Here is a 22,471-nt window from a genome sequence, read left to right as displayed (position 1 = left end):
CCAATGCAAATGAAATGATTAAGGGCTTTAATATAGGAACAGCAAAACACTCGACCGAGTGTCTGCGGCTAAGCAGCTGCTCAGGGTACAGGCACGTGAGGCTGAGCCTGGCTGTCCACAGCAGAGCAGCTTCAGGTAGGGTGGGGGTGGGTACAGAAAGATATTCACACATGTGTAGCATCATTAATTAAAACTCAGAGACAGAAATTGGGGTTCAACCTGAAGGTCAGAGAAGCAAAACAGTCAGTCACTGGCTTTTACCTCTACCTCAGTCAGAAATGGCGATCCTGTCTCCAGGAATCTCAGAATGAGACTGAGAGCTGTCTCCTCCCATCTTGTATTCCTCTCTAGGACTGGGATTAAAGGTGTGCACCACTACTGCCCAATTTCTATGGCAAACTAGTGTGACTTCTGGGATTAAAGGTGTGTGTCACCACTACCTGGTCTGTAAGGCTGACCGGTGGGATTGTTTCACTCTTGATCTTCAGGCAAGCTTTATTTGTTAAAGCACAAATAAAATATCACTGCACACATGAAGGAGAAAGGGAGACAGGGAAGCAATTATTAATGGAGAGGGAGAGTGGGCTGCAAGAAAGGAGAAAGGCCAGGAAGTATTGATAGGAAACTGGGCTGCTAAGAGGATGCCGTGGAGGGGACTTGGACCAAGCCTGCCTTTATTGCACACCCATGGTGTACATCCCGTGACTCTCAGCCTATGATGCTTCATTTGACTTTCACATGTGTGCTATAAGGAGAATATATTCACTAAGTTCTAAAGACGGAAACTTGGGGACTTTATGTAATCTGTTGAAGTTGACATAGATAGAAAGTGTGAGAGATAGGGTTTGAGAGCAGATCTATCTGAGTGGCAGGGTCATTAGTCAAACATTTGCTGTGGCCAGCCTGGTCCCTAGAGCTGAACAGCCACTCTCCAGCGAGTCTGTGAAGGAGAGACGAAATATTCGTGAGGTGGAGCCAGTCTACCGGCTCCATAAACTGGTTGCTTCGTAAACATGGAGCGCTTCATCTCGCATGGACACACAGCACTTCTGCTTGGTTCTCTGCAGGGATATCCAAGGACTCACTTGCAGCTCTCCAGTCTCGCTGTGGGAGGGAGCTGAAGCAGTTTCCTCCCACAGTGGGCTGCATTTGACAGTAACCACACCTTTTCAAGAGGAAAGTGAGGCCCCTCTACATACAGTTGAGTGCATCGCCTCTGTGAGGGCCTCCACCACTATCTTTAGGAAATCTTTTTCACTGTTTGCTCTTGCCCAAAGAATCAAGTGAAAATTTTAGAACCAAGATAAAGCCTGGTTAGTAAGCATATTCTGTTCATCACATCACCAGGTTTTGAGGGAAGGTCTGTGGGCATGCCTGCCCCTCTGAACTGTTCGGTAGGTTGGGGGAAATGGTGCTTTAAACAACTATTTCAAGAGTGGGTATGTAGGCATTTGCAATGTTCACACAAGGCTTCCATCCTGCCCTTTCTTCTACTTAGTTCACAACCTGACATCTTACTTGGAAGGAATATCCCTTTGCATTCTCTGTGCACCTGGGGTGTCAGTGAACTTGACCCCACATGGCCACCAAAGGTTACAGGCATTTCCCAAACCGCTCTGAGTTAGAAGGAAATGATGAATCAGCTTGTTAAAGATCGAGGGCCCAAGGACACATGCTTGTGACTTGATTTTGAATGTTCCTGGGCAGAGCGAGGGTGCGGAGAGTGTTTTGAGGGGAAAAAAGGAGCAGAGCTAAACTCCACGTGCTATGCTATCATCTTATTCCATCTGGACTGTTAGCCTCCTAGGCTAACACAGATGGGGACACAGTTTCTCCAGGCACGCTTCCTCTGATTCTGGGAGCTACCTTTCGAATGAGACAAAGCTGTTTCTCACGAGCCACCTCCCCAGTATCACTGCCTACCACTCTTATGGAATTCCCTGCCCAGTGACCATGGTAGCCAGGTGAGTCATGCTTCAGGTCAGAAGACTTAATTCTGATTGGCCTGGAGTAGAGTACAGCAAAACAGGGCAGAAGCAGAGGGTAGAACATCAGAAGTCATGCCCTCTGGGATCTAAGGAAAAGGTAGGAGCTGAGTCATGCCCCACACAGAGGCTGGATGGCACTGTCTGACTCTTGTGAGCAGTGTGGTTGCTGCTGACAGACATCTGTGTTTTCAGTAGATGGGAGAAAGGCTGCTTGCTGGGTTCCCAGATAGAGAATTGCTATGACACTTTAAACCTCAACCTTCATGCACTTTTCATCCTGCAAATCTTTATTGACTTTGGAGAGAAACAGGGAGAGCAATTAGGAGGTTATTACTACCATAGTCTAAGCAACAGATGACTTCTGTGTCAGCAGAGATGAATTTAGGACAGCTAAGAGGCAAATCAGCAAGATCCTGACAAGTGGTTAGCTGTTGGAAGGAAGAGAAAAGGAATCTAAGGTACCAGCCTCAGTATCTAAGTGGGTGACAGGGGCCACACCCTAAGCCAGAAACCCCAGAGCAAGGGGATATTTATGGAGCAGTGCTGGCAGTCACCTGTGGAACCCCACATTCCAGCCTCCTCTCGGTTCTCCTGAGGATCTGCCTCCACTTGTGGTCCCATCACCGTAGCTCCTTTGATGCTGACGCTCTCCCTCCCGTTTTGTCCCTTTCCCTTGTTTCTTCTCCTTACCAAGTCTTTGCTCTTCTCTCTGGAGCCTGTCCCTTCAGTCACTAGTCACCGGTTCCCTCACCCAGTACTAAATTGCTTCTGCGGGAGCTGGGGCTCTGTAGCGTCCTCTGTGTTAGTGTGGTTGGATGGTGACCCAGCCAGGCTGGCTGCCCAAGAGGTGCAGTGAGTGAATCCCGATTAAGGGAAAAGAGGGCGGTAGCTGATGTTTGCTGACGTCCAAAGGCACCTGATGCAACAGCACTTGAGATGGACCTGTAGAAACACTGGATGGCAGACATTTGCTTCTTGAGATGTAGCCATGGCGATGCTTCTATTCTGCCTTGGAACAGTAGAGTGGTGCTCCCAGGACCTCTCTCTCCTCTAGATTGTGGAACAGATACAGCCTAAGCCGATCCCATCTTCCAGGCTCCACATGAAGCCAGGGTTCTTAGCAGAGGTGGTCAATAACCTTCTCCAACTTCAGGAATTCAAATGAAGGTCCTATCTCAGGACCAGTCTTTCCAGATGTGAAATGTCACAGCACTGTATTGAGGATGACATGCAAGAAGCAGCCCTCAGGGAAAGCTCTCGGCCAAATCAAATCTGACATTAACAATGGCCCAAGCAAAGGTCCCCCACTGTGACCCTATGTCACTACATATTATATGAAATAGAAAAGTACTTTGTGGTGCATATGCCCTTTGTAACTCAGAGGCCAGGCTGTTCCTCAGAGAATCAAGGGCTCCTGGCAGCTGGTCACCACTTCCTGAACACAATGCCAAAGGTGGCTGTTTTGTTTGTAAGTTGAGAGTTCCCAGGATAGGTCCTGTTGAAGGAAAGGCCACGGTCTATGAGCACGCTATTAAAATCCAGAGCTCCCAAAATTGGTGCAGGGTGGGATATCCCAACCCTATGTTCTCCAGATTCATACACTGGTGAGCCAGGGGATTCATTCATACATGGAATACTTCAATAAATGTTTTTGTTTGTCCTAATTCTGTGTGACCCTTAAAATAATATAGAACCATCGATAACATAAACACCTAATAATTCTGTTTCCTAGGAAGGCTGACATATTGACAGGAACTGCAGTACAACATTGAGGAAGGAAGAGAGTCCATGGTTTTGTGATAGGTTGCAGATCAGCAGAGTTTGTCCAAAGAATCACCATCAGAGGCTCTGATGCCCTCAGCATCCCACACATCTAGTAAGCCATCATGGCTGGTGTTTCCTGGGCGGAAGTAGTAACCCCTTTGTCTTTTCAAAGCTTTAGCTCATAGTACTTTACTTCATTAGGTTGAGGGTCAGATTAATTTTCTAATCTGTAGGACATCAGCACAGGGCTGTACACACTGGTTTATCATGATGGCATGGGCAGTGATCTCTCTCTGAATATGATTATTCCTTGGAGGCCACTTAAGCAACTGTCATACCATTGTCTTTCATTGAGAGAAGGCTTTTACCTACAGTGGCCTTTTCCAAGATGGCCAGAAACTAAATAGGTGTCCATGACTCCACCCCAAGTGTCTGGCTACCTACTTGTTAACAAAGCCAACTTGTTCCACCTGGAAATCCAAGATTCTATTCTCAAGGCCTTCGGACCTCAGGCATGCGGAGGGCAAAATGGAAAACACAGTTACCTCCATCATTTGCATCTGTGAATTTTCAGTACAGATGCTCAGCCAGGTTATGCTGCAGTAACAAATGAGCTCACAATCTCATTGGCTTAAAATAACAGAGGTTTATTATTCCTACCACATGTTCTTCTTGGATGGGGCAAGATCCAGCTAATAGAGTAGCCTCTGTCTAGAACTGTTCATCACTGGAGAGATGAACAAGATTCATGTGAATTGTGGACTATCACTTAATACTTCTTTTCTGCTAGGATACATCACTTGTGTTCTCATTTCTTCAAACATGAGGTTGAGTTGATATTATGGGTCAGAGAAGTATGTTATGCATGCACATTCTTCTATTGCCCAGTTCCAATGGTACACCAGGTCTTCCTAGCTAGGTTCTAGCAAGAACCTCTACCCTGAACTGTTCTACACACTTAACTATTCCTCCAAGAAAGTAAAAGGCTTACTGGGTCACTAATGGTGAAGCCATTTCCATGCGGTTAAAGGTTTGCCCTCATGGCATTGCCTGGCATAACTTAGACATTGAATACACATTTATTGAGATGATAGGGAGTGATGTCATGTATCTGCTTATTGCTCGCCATCTGTCTTTCTGAGAATACTATAGAGTGAGCCTGGTCTTAGAAGAGACAGTTCCTCGTTCAAGATCCTTCCACTTCACCCCTTCTATGCCCTGCAGTGGACTCTGAAGGCCCCGTGCCCATCACTCTTGCCACAGCCCCACTTTGAAATGCTAGAGGACACTGCCTGTCCACATTCAGGCCGTGCACAGCAGAATACAGACCTAAGCGACCACACCTCCACACCCCAATTTACCTCCGTCATTGACCTGTGCCCATAAATCTCCCCCATTCTGCCCTGTCTCTATTTGCTGCTCAGAGCAGTGACTCTACCCTGGTAGAGCCCAGGGACTTGGAAGCAGAGCTCGTCACTGGTTTGGAGCCCCTAGCGCTGAGGCTACAGCTGCAATTCACCACAAGAACATGAATGCTTTACATTTAATGGCTCCAGGAATTCTCACTGAGGACTCCAAAGAAGCAACGTAAGCATACTGGGATGTGCAGTTGCTGCCACACCATGTCTGCAAGTGACATGCCTTGTTTTCCCACAGCTTCCCTAGAGAGTTCTTTGTGAGGAAGAGGTGAAAGAACTTTGGGTGGAAACGAATCTTCTTTAGTTTGTTTAAGCATACCAAGACCTACATTCAATCTGCTAAGTCCGTGGACGTCTGCACCATCTGGCTAAATGCATCATGTTCTCCGACAAATAACATCTGTGGACAGGGAAGGAAGACTGCCAGTCCCCTACACAGGAAGACGCTGGAGCCCTGCTTAGGTGGCCTCAGTGTGCTCCCCTGGGAACAGACACCTATACGGAGAAGGGACATTTCCTGGGACTGGGGTGATCAGTCCAGCCGGCCAGTCATTGGACACTAGGCTGTGTCAGGCACACATAATCTGCATGTCACAGCTGCACCTGTCTCTAGCTAGTCATATGTTGGGGTGACCTTGGTCTAGTCACTTCCTCCGTGGGCTTCGGTTTCCAAATTTGTTCACTCCACAAAAAGTGTATATAAAATTTTGTTACAGCTGAGTGAGGAGATTCAGAAGGAACCTGGGCTCTGGGCTCCCTCAATCTGGGGCCTCTTACCTATCAGCTGGAATCCTAGTGGTGTTCGCCAGTCAGACGTATGATAAAGGAGCAAGTGTAGTATTTCAGTAATCCTGGTGTGGCATCCACTTTCTACTCCATAGAAAGTTCCTTTGGAGAGAATAAAGTAAAAGTATAAGAAAGATGGGTTCCAGTTCTGGTGCGGGAGAATTATCTGTATTCTGTCAATCATATTTTAATAAAATGCTGATTGGCCAGGCAGGCAGTATAGGCAGGAAAGCCAGACAGGAAGTAGAGGTGGAGCAAAGAGACTGAGAGTATTCTAGGAAGCTCCCTCTGTCATTCCTGCACAGACCACCGAAGAGGCAGCATGTAACTTGCCCAGCTGAGAAAGGTACAGAGCCATGTGGCTAATGTAGATAAGGATAATGGGGTAACATAAGTTATAAGAGCTAATAAGTAGCCTGACCTAATGGGCCATTCAGTTTATAACTTATAGAGATCTCTGTGTGATTGATTTTCCTTTGGGGCTTGCCGGCTGTGGGGTACTAGGCGGGACAGATACCCCAACAAACCGGCCCCCTCATGTTACACAGTTCTATCTATCGAGCATCCCTGTTCTGGGTGAGGTTACTCTGGCCAGTTTGCTTCCCACACACCTATGATGTCACACATTTCTGTGTATTTCTTCCCAAATCTGTTTTTTTGAGGGGATTTTTTTACTCCTTTCCTTCACTAGTCTAAATTATTAAGTGCTGTGTGAATTCCACAGGTACAGAAAACCTCTTCTGATAAAGGGAACCTCAGATGATAGTTCCCAGCCCTGCTAAGCCTTACCCCGGGTCCCCTGTGTGCCACCCTTGCTGCTCCATTGATGGCAAACCAGATTACACCCCTCCTCCAAGATAGTGTACGTGTATCTCTGTACTGTTCTTGGATAAACTCTATTGACTTTTTTCTGGGGATCTAAGTGATCAGCCTGCATCTCTCCAGCTACCTCAGGTTTCAAGAACGAACAATAGGTGCCTGAGTTACTGGTTGCCTTTATGATGCACAAACCCCAGAGTAGGATCTAATGCTGTTATCAGTAAAAGAGGCTGCTGTGATACGATTCTGTGGGTGATGAGGAAATGAACTTTTCGATATGCCACGAATCTCTCACTCCCAAACCACCCGCTGGTCTCTCCCTGCTACCACCTTGACTGATGTCCTTTTTAGCTGTATATGGAGAATGCTGCCCAAGGAAGACAAACTGATAATGTGAACTTGCTTTTCAGTTGTGTGTGTGTGTGTGTGTGTGTGTGTGTGTGTGTGTGTGTACACATGCCAGGGGAGCACTGTGAGGTGAGAATAAGATAAGAGCTGCAAGGCATAGACAAGAGGCAGGGTGGCCACCTGAGCACTGGATGAGCTGCTAGAGCCTGTCTGTCAGCCTTTCTGCCTCCCTTATTTTTTCCTGCTACGTATATGTTGTATTGTGTGTATGCTGTGTTATGTGTACATTTGGATATGTATTATTAATGTAGGTGTGCATACATGAGCACATAGGTGTGTGTGTGTGTGTGTGTGTGTGTGTGTGTGTGAGAGAGAGAGAGAGAGAGAGAGAGAGAGAGAGAGAGAGAGAGAGTCACAAGTTTAGGATTAAGTTTCTCTCCTCTAGCACTCTCTTTAATTTGTGAGTCAGGGTCTCTCACTGAACCTGAAGTTCATTGATTAGCTAGGCTGACTAGTGAAGAAACCTCCAGGTGCAGGTTCTGTCTGTCTCCACGCACTCCCTCCTAGTTCTTGGCTTTCAGACACACACCACTGTGCCTGGATTTTTATGTGGTTTGTGGAGACCCAAATCTATGCTTGTGAGGCAGGCCTTTACTGATTGCGTCATCTCCCAAGCCTTTACCAGCCTCTTAGGGGGTGTGTAAAAGAAGAAGGACAGTTGTAAATGGGGACTAAATATCAAGTGCAGAACAGGTAGCATCCTTAGAAAATGCCTGTGTGACTCATGACATCAAGTCTGCCCCTACCTCCCACAGAGACTTGTGAATCGAGAGGCTGCATCCCCCACCTTCGCAAGGATGGCTCTGCTACAGGCCTTTTCAGGATGAACTTAATGCAGTCTAAGTAGAGTGTCTGTACTCAAAGGAATTATATTTTCTCATGTAGTACACTCTTCCACTCCCAGTCAATGAGTCTGTGCCTGCTGGTCCATTTCAAACCCAAAGAGAAGTCTGGCTAAAATGTACATTATAAGGAAGTATATTGGTTTCCACTGTGGCACCTCCTGAGGAGTTCCCAGGGTAGGAGACTTTTCATGACAGCTGACCTTGAAACCCAAACCCTGGATAAGATGACTGTCTGCTCTGCAGAGGTCAAAGGCCAATGACCCAACAGACATCAGATAGTGCACACTTCCCACCACACATCAGCATCTTCAGCGGGAGGCAGCTGCTCTCACCTTCATACCACCCACACAACATTTACAATGACTGCTGGATGCCTTGTCCGGAGACAGCCCCACACACAGCCCTGGCAAAGCTTGCATTCCCCAACTAATCAAACTTGAACATAATAGGAGGCTCCCAACCCCTCCCCCATCTTACCTGAGCATCTGAGCCCTATTTCTATAAAACAGAGGCTGCTGCTCCATAGAGTGAGTTGGAGCCCAAGGGTCCTCCCAGGAGAACAGTCAGCTCTTCCCTCTCCCTAACCTTCCACAAAGCTGCCCTGTGGTGGGTCCTGTATAGTCTTGCTGGTTTGGAATAAACCCTCCTGCTCTAGCCTGGTGAAAAAATCCACAGTAATGGTGTTGATAAAATTGTAGCTCACACTGAGAGAGCACTCATTCTGTGTTAAGCATATAGCTGCAAGCTTGAATGCATAATCCTGTTTGGTCCCCACCTACACCGCGGAAAGTAACACAGAGAGATTAAGAGACATATTTCCTGTCACAAAGCTCCCAAGTCAAGCTGCCAGGTGTCAAACTCAAGTGTTTAAGGGCTGCAGGCCTCAGAGCCCCTGGTCTCAAGCACCATACCATTTGGCTTCAATAAAGGGTTGTAGAAAAATGTAGAGTGTACAAAGTGAGTTACCACCTTCTTACGAGATGAGAACCTGGAATTTTCCCCAGTCATAACCCTGATCATACTATGCTATCTCTTAGCGTCTCCATGATAATAAGTATCTGATTCCTCTTCATGTGGACAGACCTTAGCACGGGTCAAGGCATAGGGTTAATGCTCAACAAATGACTGACAGGCTAATTGATTGATAGGTGCCTATCCTATCAATTCACCCAAATTAAGCCCTGGCTGTCTGCAGGAAATCGAGCTAATACAAACCCCGTGGTTCTCCAAAACTTCAGCTCCTTTCCTTGTACAATAGTTGATTATGCCTGCCTGGACATATGTATCACTTTCCTCTGCAAGTTAGCAATGTGTACCTAAGCACACCAGAAGCAAGTCAGAGGCTGGAATGATACTGGGCTCTTTTCTGAGCTACCTAGGTCAGGAACAAGCCCAGACCTCATTCGGTACACTAGCTGCATTCTAACAAGGAAGCAGATGTCGGAAGGCAAGGACACTCCCACCCGCAGGAAAGACCCACAGTGCTTTCATCTCTTCCCATTGCAGGAGCATCCTCAGGCATCATCGACCTTTTGCCATCCCCTAGCGCGGCTACCAACTGGACTGCGGGACTGCTGGTGGACAGCAGTGAGATGATCTTCAAGTTTGATGGCAGGCAGGGTGCCAAGATCCCCGATGGGATTGTGCCCAAGAACCTGACAGACCAGTTCACCATCACTATGTGGATGAAACATGGCCCCAGCCCTGGCGTGAGAGCCGAGAAGGAAACCATCCTCTGTAACTCGGATAAAACTGGTGAGTCTCCCACCTGCTGTGTCCTCCATGGCTGGACAGACATAGCTGTGGTGGGTGTGCTAAGACAGAAGCACAGTAGGGAGCTTGGGAATGCATTCTACGCTCTGATTTTCCTGCTGCTGATTTTCTAGGATTTGGGTAAAGCAGGGTTAGGAAAGAGTGCAAAGGAAAGGTGTAAACAGGGAATGCGGCAGTTTGGATCAATAATCTTCAAGCTGAGTTCCCAAGAACTCCCATGTTATGGAAGCACCTTAGGGGTGCTTGGGGGGAGTGGTGGTGAGGAGGACTTCTTCATCCCTCCTGCAACAAAGAAATTACACATTTACTATATCATTCAAGTGTTTTCACAAGCCCTCGTTTGAATAAATGGATCCTGTCAACTTAAAGCAGTAGTTTGAAGGGGACAGTGACAGCTAGCGGCTGCTGTACATTTCTTTCATGCTGGTCCAACACAAGGTCGCTCTGGGGATTGACCACACCCCATCGCTTGCAGATGCGTGAACTTGTAATAGTATCATCTTCCTCATGAGCTGCTTATGCCAATTAAGTAACTTAAATATACACAAAGCTCTCAGAACAATGCTGGTCTCTTGGAATATATGGTTGGTGTCAACTACTCCTTTTCTGTACCTTTACAAGGGAAATTTGATGAATTCATTATTGTGTCTCCCATCTTAAGGATAAGGAAACATTCAATGAGAGGTTAGCCATCTTGTACCAGGTAGTTAGGTACACAGCCAATAAACATGGGAACCAGAATGTCAGTTTAGCTTCCGCTAAGTTCACATCCTATGGATGTGTGTCACTGTGCGTCCATGTGCACATGAGCACACCACACCACACACACACACACGCACGCACACACACATCTTGAGATCTTTTGCCAGGTTTTAAACTCTGCCTTTAATTATGATTCCTGTCTCTGATTTCAAATATAACTTTTGTTGAAACACTCGGGTAAATCAGTGTTTCTATCTGTAAGACAGCACAGAGAGTGACTGGTAGCTCAGCACATGCTGTCAGACAAGCCCAGGTCCACAGCTCACCTAGATGGCTGTTGAGGTGTGACCTTTGAGGAGTTATTAAGCTCTATAAGCTTCGGTTTCCCCATATGCCAAGTGGAGGAAATAAGTATGAATTAAAATATGAAATCATTTCAATAAGATGCAGAAGTAGTGGACCATTAGTTTAGGTGATATCACTGGCACCATCATTACTAATTCTAAGGTTATTCCATTTCATGTCACTATAAGACCTCCACATTTTCCATCCATCCATAGATCCTTGTAGTCTATGCTGTTGTGTTTTTTTTTTCTAGATAGACACTAAGCCAGAATTGCCTGACTTTTGCCTACACATAAGATTAGTCCATGTAGGAGGAATCAGGACCAGCAATAGATTTTTCTCTGGGATCTTCATGCAGGAAAGATGTCATGAACAAGTATGAGGTGACACTAATCTTGGGACTGGGCTTAGTGGTCTTGTTCTAGCAACACCTGGTGGTTGCTCTGGATATAATGGCTCTAGGTCCAAAGTCCCCCTGAGGCCTCAGGATGGTGCAACTGATCAAGACTTAGCAGCTGCAAATATGAGGATTTTTTTGAATATGTGTCAAACGCTCCCAGGAAATAGAGAAACCAAACAGTGTTTCTGCCTACACAAGGGCAAGTGAAACAGGACAGTTAGTGTAATGAGCCAGCACAGCACCACTGTCTAAAACAGTGTATGCATGTCTAGGAGCACTTCTGCACACCCGAGAGTCAGACTCTTACAATGGAGGCACCACAGGCTCTTGTTAGAATAAGCCAGTGAAGTTACAACGTGTGAAGCTTTACAAAGTGTGGGTGCCAGGACCCCATCCTAGGTCTACAATTCAGTGCCTCAGAGGAACTCTTCGGGGCAGCCGTGGCTGCAGTCTGCAATAATGCCTCCTCATCACAGCGGCTCACCAGCAGGATGCTCGTCACCCCAGGCCTGCAAGGTCCTGTGCCTCAACTCTGCCCTTGCAGGAAGCCATACCTTACAGTTAGTTTAAGGTTTGCACAGAGGGCTAAGGAGATGGTATAGTGGGAAAAGGCACTTGTCTCCAAGTCTGATGACCTGAACTTCATGCCTGCAGCGCACACCTTGGAAGGAGAGAAACAATTCCTTCAAATTGTCTCCTGACCTCCACAAATACAAGTTTGTGCTCTTGTACCCATACATGTATGCAGACCTTCACACACACACACACACACACACACACACACACACACACACACACCCCACACGCATCATAAATATCCATCTAAAAAAAGATGGTTACAGAGAATGTGGAAAGGTTTCAGTCTATCTTAGCTCCCTGGGAGGACAGTACTATAAATACAAAATATTATGATTTAATCAAGGCCTGATTAGGACTTTTATTTTATATTAGGAAATTTTTACAGTGGCAAGGTGATACACATTGCAGTAGAAATGGAGAAAGCACAGGAAAGTATCAAAATATACAAACCACCTAAAATCCAAACACTTGAAGAGACATTATCTGATAACAGACTATTTCATTAAAATGTTACTTTTATCTCTATGAATAAGAATGTTCTTCCCATTTCAATTTATTTTCATAATGCACATGGGACTATTGTTTCATATATAACTATACCCAGGTTGCATCTCCACGTAATAAAGTATTTTGGGGGGAGGGGTGTGTGACAGAAAACTCATGTTGCCGCCCACAGCGGTCTTGAACTTCTGAGCCTCCTGTCTCTAAGTCCCAAGTGCTAGGATTGCAGGCATGCACCACCATGCCTGACAGATAAAATCGTCTTTAAAAACTAAATTGCATACCAGTTTAAAACTCTGCCATGTGGATTTATCCTACTTTATTTAATGGCTTCTTTTGTCAGCTACTTAGACAGCTTCTCTCTTTAAAGGCAAGTAAAACGATGCTATGGTGAGCATTCTAGAACATAACTTTCACACATTTCTGATTGTTTCCTGCCTGGAGTTGGATGACTAAGTCCAAGAATATAAATATTGAGAAAATTATGAAACTGGCCTTCGTGAACGTCAGATTGCTTCCTCTTTGGTGAACTAAACAAAATTTGCTAATGCTGGCCCATTATAAAGTCATCTATAAATAGTTGGATAGCAGAATTGATTCGTCAGCAAAGGGTAACTGTGTGGAAGAAAGAGAGAGAAAAGGGAACTCACTATAACCATTATTACTGATATAGCCCTCAGTGGCCACTGCTTTCCTCTCGGGGTCTCTCTCATTCGTTTGTTCAGTGGTGGGTAGGGAGGACAAAGCTCCACTCGGTTCAGGTGTCCTGAGACAAGAATCCTTGCATTGTTCGTTCTGGTTATACTTAGCCATTAGAGAAAAATAACACTGTTGAATATAAGAGAGTTTTATTGACAAAGACAGCAGGTTGTATGTTGAATCTCTAATCTTCCACTTCCCAGAACTTGGTCATAGGGTCCTCACCCAGCCATGGAGAGGGTATGAGAATCAATTCACCATGCATCTGATTGCAAAGGATGCAGGGTTAGGAGCACACACAGCAGTCCCTCTGCCACAAGGGATGCTAGAGTCTTTGCTGGCTTTTGCCTCCCATTCTCTGTGTGAGTGATGCTCTTGCCTGTTAACACTCACAATTCCTCCCGAGCGCTGTCTCCATAATGCCTCCATGCCCACACCTCTGCCCCTGCAGCTGGGGTCCCTTCTTGCTGGGGGATTCATCCTACTTTCTTTGAGTTCATCTGGGAACCATGGATGCTAAGTGGCCATGCACAGTGCTTGACATTTCCTACTGGAAATCCTAAGACACGGGGATCAACCTGACCTAGCACTAGCAGAGCATCAGCCCAGGAGGGAGGACTACAGAGACCCTCCCACCTAAGAGAAAACAAGGGTGTGCCCACAGCCCCCGAGTGACTAGAAAACTGCTCAGAAGAATTTCAAGTGTAAGAAGAGGTGGGAACCCCACACACACACTCCCTGCTGCCTGATGATTGATCAGGAGATGCTCCTTAGCTTGTGTGTTGATCCAGGAGTCTACAGCAGTGAGACAGAGGGAAGGAGAAAAGGCCTAGGTTGAAAGATGCTCTAGCAGAGGAGGTCTGTTCTTCCGGTTTTTCTGGTCCACCTCTTCACCCTAGTTGATTCCAAATAAAGCTAACAAAGGCAGAAAAAAATATTTCTACCTTCCTTTTCCTCACAGTTAGTAGGAACACAGAAAATCTGTTATGTAATCATGAAGGGGCATAAAAGCATTTTGTAGACTACTCATAACCAAGCCCGAGGGGTTTTGCCAACCTAGAGGTTAAGAGTGGTTCCCTCCAAAGTGGGCACATGTAGCAACCACCCATCCTCCTCTCATCTTGGGGTTGGGTTTTAGAGAATGTGAATGCTTGGGTAGAAACAGCATCTGACTGGCTGTCTGCACTGCTATAGTCCCAAGGCACAGCAATGGCCTTTGTAATAACCAACAGCCACTAAACATCTGTTTCAGGCAGATGCTTTACACACATTTCCTCACTGTTGCAATTAAGATGCTATCCATTACAGAGATGGGAAATCCGGATCAAATGATATCAAATAACTTTAAAATCAAATCAATGCAGAGAATGCAGATTTCTTGTACCTGAAAACTCCCAGATCTTTGTTGACTTCATACCTCTCGTAGGTAAACTGTGATCAAGGCACAAGTTTATTTCCTGTGCATTTTCTCAGATCCGTGTCTACACATGTACCAGTTCCAGATTAGCAAATAAGACTGCAGCTGCCACAGACCTCTGGTTTTATACTGCACTTCTCCCAAGGAAAGAAGGCATCCCTTGGGTTCACATTCTGCTGGTACCCATCCCAGAACTACTATAAAAGTACTAACCATTGTCCTAAACCAAGTCCTCCCTGCAAGTTCTCAACAGAGGCTGTGTGGTCAGGAGAATGGACCTCTCTGTTGACCTTGGGCAGGCTTCTTAAACCAGTTCCTGTGTTGGGGGATTGATGGGAACCTATTTAGACAGAGCCAATTAAGGCTCATCTCTAGATATGAGGCCAGTGTTGACCTCATTGCAAGGTTTACACAGGATGTACAGGAAACTACTCCACTATCCCTACCCTAATTCAGATAAGGAAACTGAGACACCAAGAAGCTGGATGACTCAATCAAAGATACAATTCCACAGAAGTCTTTCTTTGAAGATTTTATTTTATGTGCATTGTTTTTTTGTTCACATTCATGTCTGTGTAAGGGTGTTGGATTCCCCCAGAATTGTAGTTACAGACAGTTGTGAGCTGCTATGTGGGTGCTGGGAATTGAACCCTGGTCCTCTAGAAGAGCAGATAGTGCTCTTAACCTCTGAGCCATCTCTCTAGCCCTCCACTGAAGTCTAAATGTAAGGCTATGTTCATTCCTATACATGGTTCATCTATTCATTTACCCACTTAGACTGTGTATGCATCCCAGTAAATTTCTCTGTGTTCTACAGCCAAGTAAAATGTGATTTCTCCATGTTGGTACAGAACAGCTCATCTCCTGCCAATTCATAGTGTCTTGTGGCTCTAAGTGTCATGGCTAAAACCATGACATAAGATTTCCTAAGCAAGTAAGGAAGTCTTTTCATCAGAGCAAGAAAAGTCCCATTGATTGATCACTATGCCTGGGGAGGGGGGATTATTCATTGCTTTGAAGAACCACAGAATTATGTCTAATGCTGGAAAATCAATTTGTCTCCTCCTAGCAGCTAAAAGCAAGGCAGGCCCTCTTAGCATAGATTAAAAAGACAAAAGAGATGTGTTCTGTGGTCACTGTGTCAAGACTGAGAAAATAAAACAAATTCCAGAACTCCAGGAGAAATCACCCGTGCTGGAGGAGCCCAGGGATGGATGGGATTGGCAGAGAGCCCCTGTAAGTACACACCACAAACTTGCCAACATGATCACCTTTCACTGGGATCTGATGGAGAAGAGGTTTCAGGCCAGTGTCTAAAGGCAAGATAATTTCTCCAGAGGAGCTTTTGATGGGCCCTCCCAGTGCTTATTCCATTTCAAAGTCTTCCCCAACATATGTTCTGGGAAATTAATCAGAACCAATTATAGATGAGAAAATAAGAGAGACCATTCCTTTGTCTTCTAAACTGCCTAGCAACATAACGCAAGACTCTTTGGGTGGAAACAGATCCTCTCATGCCCCAACTCCATTTCTGCCTTTCAGAGATGAACCGGCATCACTACGCCCTGTATGTGCACAACTGCCGCCTCGTCTTCCTCCTGCGGAAAGACTTCGACCAGGCAGATACCTTTCGCCCTGCGGAGTTTCACTGGAAGCTGGACCAGGTGAGGTTCTCAGGGCATGCCTTCTCTTCTCTCCTTTGCAAGGACCATCCGTTTGCTCTCAGGGTGGTAGCAATGGGTAGGCTCTCTCCAGGTCTGCTAAGTTTCTTGGCTTTGGAAAAGTCAGTTCAGCATCTTATGTCGGGGTGGAAACTGCCCATAGCAGAGAAAAGGACCACATGCACCAGCTGAGATGCCACAGGGTCAGAGGACCTGTGCACCTGCGCACCTGTGCACCTGCATCCGCTCCACTTGCTTTTTGTTGAACACATGGGAAAATGTCTGTCCTGACTCCAGGCCTAGCTGAAGATCTCTGTTGACACGTCTTTGGCCTTTGTGTCATTGAGCCTCACCTCTTGCCTTTGATGATTTCCTTTCTCCTTTGGGCAACAGTATGGCTTGCTTTTGATAACAGGTGATTGAGAACAGGGACCTGAGGACTTTGAAGGAAACCATGACGTGGAGCATTGTTAGCAGTGTCTTCTTTTTTCAGAAGTGGGAAATCTGACTCGTTGGAGCTTTCTGGCTTGATCACAGGGCCTGGTACACCACACTTCTCTACAACAAATCACAGGTCTGGGTTGAGTCCAGAGCTTTGAAGTGTGTGTTCCTGAGGGTTGTACAGCATTGAGACTGTCAGAGTGTACTCATTCAGGGGGAGGGTGCTTCCCAGTGAGGAAGCAAAGCTGATATGGCCTTCCCCAAGAAGTGGACGTGGGGAAGGTTTTATTTTTAAAAACAGTATTAAATAAGCAAAAGGGAGAATGGCAAGAGGTAGGGGTGAGATGTCACTTAATGATGTTCATTTTATAGTCCCCAGTGCCTCAGGTCTCAATCCCTTGTTTTGTTTTTATTCTACTTTAACTTCATCCCACGCTGTGTGTGTTGTGACCTACAGAACTATTTTCTCCGTTCTCGACCCACTGGTATATTGCGATCTCACCGTTTCTAGGACTGAGTGTTTCATAATCCCATGTTTTCTGTCTCTTTACTACTCTGCCTCTTCTCTGTCTTCTCCTGACCCTCTCCCCTGGCTCCCAGTGGGACTGACCTCAGCGAGAACTCACTCCTGTGGAGATGTGAGCGATTGCTACCCCTTCCATCCTCACAGACACTCACATGGATGCTCTGTGGGACCCAGTTGCCTCAGCCCCGGGAATTTCCTCTAATGGAACCTCTGCAGTGTGAGAAAAGCAAGGGCAGTGTGGGAAGCCAGTGGCAACTGTCTGGCCTGATGGCAGAAAATGCTACCCGGCTGGATTCTGGGAGACCGAAAAGGCAGCATGTGTCTTCATCTGCATTTCCTTCTTTGTGCTAGGGATTCTGGGGCTCGGAGGAATGGTAAAATCTTGACATTGTTTATATGATTTCTCAGCAACCTCCCAGCTATGTCCTGACGTGCCAGATGGCTTTTATGGGATGTTTTAAAATATATAATACAAATTGAAGTGAATTAAAATAAATTCCATATTGTGAGGGGTTCTTTAATAAGAACATTGCCATACTGGTGGAGATAATTATAGTTACCCCAAGGCATTTTCTGAGATGGGATTGAGAAACAAGGATACAGGCAAATGAAGTTGCAGGGTTGGAAATTAAAAATAGACAAAGAAGGAATACTGGTTGTGTAGATAAATATATAGTGAATGTAACAGTTCTGAAAGCCAGGCATTTAAGCAGGGGCAGAGTCACTGAGCACATTCCAAACTACCTGGGTCCCATGGATGTTCTTTTTCTTTTCTTCCTTTCTTCCTTTTTTCCATCCTTCCTTCCTTCCTTCCCTTCTTCCCTCTCTTCCCTTCCCATCCCTCCCCCTCCCCCTCCTTCTTTCTTTCTTTCCTTCTTCTTTGCGTGCTCTGTCCCAGGCAGGTTGCTTATGTAAAGCCATTCCCAGCTCTGCCACAGGCTTTCCATGGGGACTTCCAGGCAAGAGACTCCAGCCTAGTGACTTACCCAGGGCTCACAGAAAACCATAGCCAGCACCTGTCCTTTCTTTCAGGCTATGCCTGTGGTGAACATGCTGATTTAAAATGTAAAACTGATTGATTCGTAGATAAGAATTGTGCCTATTCTGGAAAATATCTGTAGTCGCCAAGGAACCTACAAACTTGGCTTAAGCCGCATTTTCATCTGCATCTCATTTTGTTCCAGCCTCCTTAACCAAGTACCCTGGGCTGCAGGGCTTAAGGGAGAGAAGTTTACTTTCAACATGGTCAAAGAAGTTGGGAAATGCAAGGTCAAAGTGCTTATCTATACATGTCCTAATGGGAGCTCTTTTTCCTGGATACAGAGGACCTTGATCACCCGCTTTGTCCTCAGTTCCAGAGAAAGATGACACTCTCATATCTGCTCCTCTCACAAGGAACCAGCCCTGTTAAGTGAAGTCCCAATTCTCGCTCCCTCTTTTTATATCGGTTGCTTGCCTCAGGCCATATCTTCAAATGTACCAGGAATTAGGATTTCAGACTGCAAGTTTGGGAGGACAGAATTCAGTCTACAGCATTTCCATCCGAAAGAAATGCATTTTCTGAAAGTCGAAGGAGTCCTTGCTATCAGATGCCACAGCTTATGAGGATGGTTGCCACGTGAAGAACGGAACCTGTACTGAGGTGGGCAAACGAACTCTCAACAGTACCCATGCTGGCAACCGTGTATATACAGGCCAACTTGCAGAACCTTCTTTCTTCTTACTTAACTCTCTATGATGTTAGAATCTTACCAGAAGTTTCTTGCATGTAAACGGCTTGTCGCCCAGAACATACAGAACTGATGAAGCTTCTCTATCAGGAACCTCCCTTGCATATCCCAGAGGGCATCTGTCCCCTCGTTCACCAGACTCCTTGTTACTCTTTTGCATTCCCATCGCAGTTTTCCCTCCTGTCTGCTTGCTTAGTGCCGAGCTCCTGGGAGTAGGCTGGTGTCTTACTCATCCCCAGCTTTACAGTGAACAGTGGTATCCAGAAAATGTCTGCATAACAGTGAAAGGATGTGGAGGGAGAAACACAATGAGGCTGGGGAGGAGGGGAAGAAAGAGAGAGGCAGAGAGAAGAAAAACCCAGAGATCATTTTAAAAACTTCTGCTGATGAATTAACATTTGATTCATTTCATTGTCCCATTCGTTCTTCCTCTCCAGTCCTTAAACAGTGTTCTTCTTGTTACCTTGTTAGTTTATTTCTGGGATCCAGTTGGATTAACCACCAGTGAGTCTACAGCTGGCCTTTGCCAAAAATTCAAACTGGTCCAGCATGCCATGTGCAACTGAATTCCTGGTCCACCTTGAACATTCTCAAAGCCTCTTATGGTTCTAATGCCTTCTGGGGCTTTTGTATTTCTGTCCTACATAACTTATCTGTAAGTTAGACTCTGTGTTTCATTCCCATCATCAGTACAGAACTAGAAGCCTTTGCTATCTAGAAGTGTCCGTGGCTCAAAAAGACAGTTCAGAGTATCATGCAGTCGGTGCTTGGTCAGAAAGCAGGGCACCAAGTAGGTACAGGAGGCAGGGCTGTCTGATGTGGGCCTGTGAATAAGAGCTTAAGGAAGCATCCAGATGGAACACTGGTATGGAAAGGTCCATGTGCAGAGCCAGGCATCCAAGATGACAAGTGAATGGGACCCAAGTGTTAAGAGTTCAGGAATGGTGGGGCAGGTAGGACTGAAGTAAGTCTAAGTAGATTTTTGTGTCATGTTGCTCCCAGGTAGACAGGTTACAACCAAAGTATTCATTATTCAATGCAAGACTATGACGTTATAGATGGGCAAACTTGGAAAGTCTGATATGGCATGTATCACATTGCATTCAAGCAAATGTAACTCTGGCTAGAACAATGCGTGGAGCCAGTGGCAGGAACTAAGGTCCTCTGTCCCTGTCTCCACAATCAGGCCAGGACCCAACTCCAGAGAGGTGCATTTGAACAGCAGGCTCCTTCCTGGCCTTAAACTAGGATATGATGTACAGGGTGTTTCCTACATAACTTTCCAGGGGTAGCCAAGAGCAAAGAAGTTGCTCATGCTTCAGAGACATCATGTCTTTCCTCCTTTTCCCTATACTTACACTCCAAAGACCATTGCCAAAGCACATGGATCGCCTGTAAGTCTAACCAGGCAGCCCCAGGAAGTGCCTCTGAGAATCCAGGCCTTCTCACTCAAGAGATGCTAACAGCAAGGGGAATGTCATTTTAATAGGATTTTATTTTTTACTCAGAATCTACAAATGCAAATCCCTCAAGCTAGGCATTCAGTCATGTGCAAACTCAGACAAGAGCTCCCAGCACAGCCAGGGAAGGTTTATCAATGCACAGGCCCTCTAGGCTTTAATATTTTTTGGATATGGCTGATTCGGTGTTGTGAATTCTGATCGTCTTCCCATTGAACTGTTGGTATTAGAATGGTGTCCTCTGGTGTCCTCATCGGAGTGACACTGAGTGACAGCCTCAGTGAACCAGAGTGAGCACAGGTGCCCCAGTTCATATGAGGTAAACAAGTATCCATGAAGAACACAGTCCATGAGAGGCAGAAACTGGCCTCATTTGGTTAGTCATCGTCTTGCCTGTGCACCAGGGACAATGATTTTCTCTAAGGATGATCACTGATCTGTTGGGTCATGACCAGTGAATGTTCCCTGGCAGCATTCTCCTGCAAGAGTTCTAGACTCGAAAAACAGTGGGTTACTAAGAAGCAGCAAGGCTTAGAGAGGCCCAGCCAGGTGAAGCCAGATGCCTGGCTGGCTGAATTACAGATTTGTCTCCAGGTCATACAAAATCTGGCCTGACACTGTACTTTCAACTATCTGGAAGCTGAAAATCAGGTTTTCGTGTAAGCCATCTCAGTTATTAATATGGTCTCATTTAAAAATGTGTATCATCAGGCCAACCCAAATATTTTGTAGTATGCCTTTATTGTCTGGCTACCAGACTGAGTCTGTTCAATGAATAAATAAAAGGCACTTTTGATATTTAAAAAAAAACAAAACCACAACAGAAAAAACACATTCTCTTTGGGACATCTAGATCTTCATAGATGAAGCTTATCATGTCCTTCTAAAAAGAAATCTCTGTACATGTGTAGATTTGGGTGCATGCATGCCATGACTCGAGATAAAGTCTCTTATTACCACTGAGAGCTGTCTCTCAAGCTTCCAGAGATTTTTCTACCTCTGCTTCCCATGGTGCCATAGAGTGCTTGAATTTCAGACTTTCTCTACTATATCTGACTTTACATGAGTTCTAGGGATCCAAACCCAGGTCCTCATGCTTGGGTGACAGGAGCTTTGCCCCATGCACCATCTCCTCAGCCTCTCCCTGTGCCTTTCCTGATGCTTCTCACTCTCTCAGCTCCATAGCTCACCTCCCTGGAGAGGTAATTGTGCATGGAAACCAACACTTCCGGGTCACATCAAGGGAGGGGGGCTATGGGTACATGGACTCCCTTCTTCCAGACCACTGGTATCGACAACTATCTTTTATCTTTCTGCATAAAGGGGACAGACACAGGCCTCAGTTTTCCTGCAACCAAGATTTACACACATTTGTCTTGACCCAAGGCCTTTGCTCTTGCATAGAACATGAAAGCTCCTAGAAGAAGATTTAAAAAGACCGCATCCTTTATTCCTGGAGACGGAGTGTCAGGATGATGCAAAACCAGTTTCCTTGCGTTTTCCCATTCAGTCACACTGGGAGTCAAATGGGTTAGTTCAATCATTATTATAGCCAGTGCCAGGGAGTTAATTAGAGAATGGTCAGTCCAGTCCAGACCAGTCATCTTAATGAGCAAAATAACTGGACATTGTCAGCACTCTAATTCTGCTATTAAAGACTCACTCCTGGACAGACTGGCATTGTTCTAATGTGGTATCACTGCCCTGCACAGCATCCCCACCTGTAAGCTGTCCTCACTGATGCCTGCCTTCCTCTGGGAGCAGGGTCCCCAAACAGACAGGGAAACTGAATGGAACCTCTGTTTTCTCATGTAGGTAGACTCCCAAACAGTTTTTTGAAGAGACCAGTTTGCATGGTTATTTTGAGTCAATAATGTGAACGCCAAGGGTCCCAAATACAATGACTGTCACCATCATGTACAAAGAGGACTAGATATTTTACTTCTCTATATGTAGAAACACTAAATTGCCCCTGATATTCTTGGAACCCACCCCTCCCCAGTCTCTTTCCATCTCCAACAGATCTTCTAGTTCTTGGCTTCATGGTGTTGACAGAGAATGGTCCTAAGATATTCAAGGCATGTGCATTCCTCTCGGGTCAGCAATGCAGGCACTAGGTGATCTATGCTCTGAAAAAGCAGCAAGAGGCATTCTTACTCCACCCCCTCTGCCTCCTTTGAGAGATAGTGGCATGCAACCCATTGCTGAG

General features: G+C 45.8%; 1 protein-coding gene across 1 annotated transcript in view; it reads left to right on the top strand.

The window, feature by feature from the left end:
- Clstn2 (calsyntenin 2) overlaps positions 1–22,471 on the top strand; it is a 592,274-nt gene that overhangs the window by 497,789 nt on the left and 72,014 nt on the right. Inside the window, exons 7-8 of the mRNA XM_048452571.3 lie at positions 9,535–9,783; positions 15,987–16,108. Coding sequence (XP_048308528.3) covers positions 9,535–9,783; positions 15,987–16,108 — 371 coding nt within the window. The remainder of the gene's footprint in view (positions 1–9,534; positions 9,784–15,986; positions 16,109–22,471) is intronic.

This window comes from Myodes glareolus, chromosome 4 (genome assembly GCF_982192425.1).
Source record: "Myodes glareolus chromosome 4, mMyoGla1.1, whole genome shotgun sequence".
NCBI classification, from domain to species: domain Eukaryota; kingdom Metazoa; phylum Chordata; class Mammalia; order Rodentia; family Cricetidae; genus Myodes; species Myodes glareolus.
Note: the sequence above shows the minus strand (reverse complement) of the source record. Positions and strands in the feature narration are given on the sequence as shown.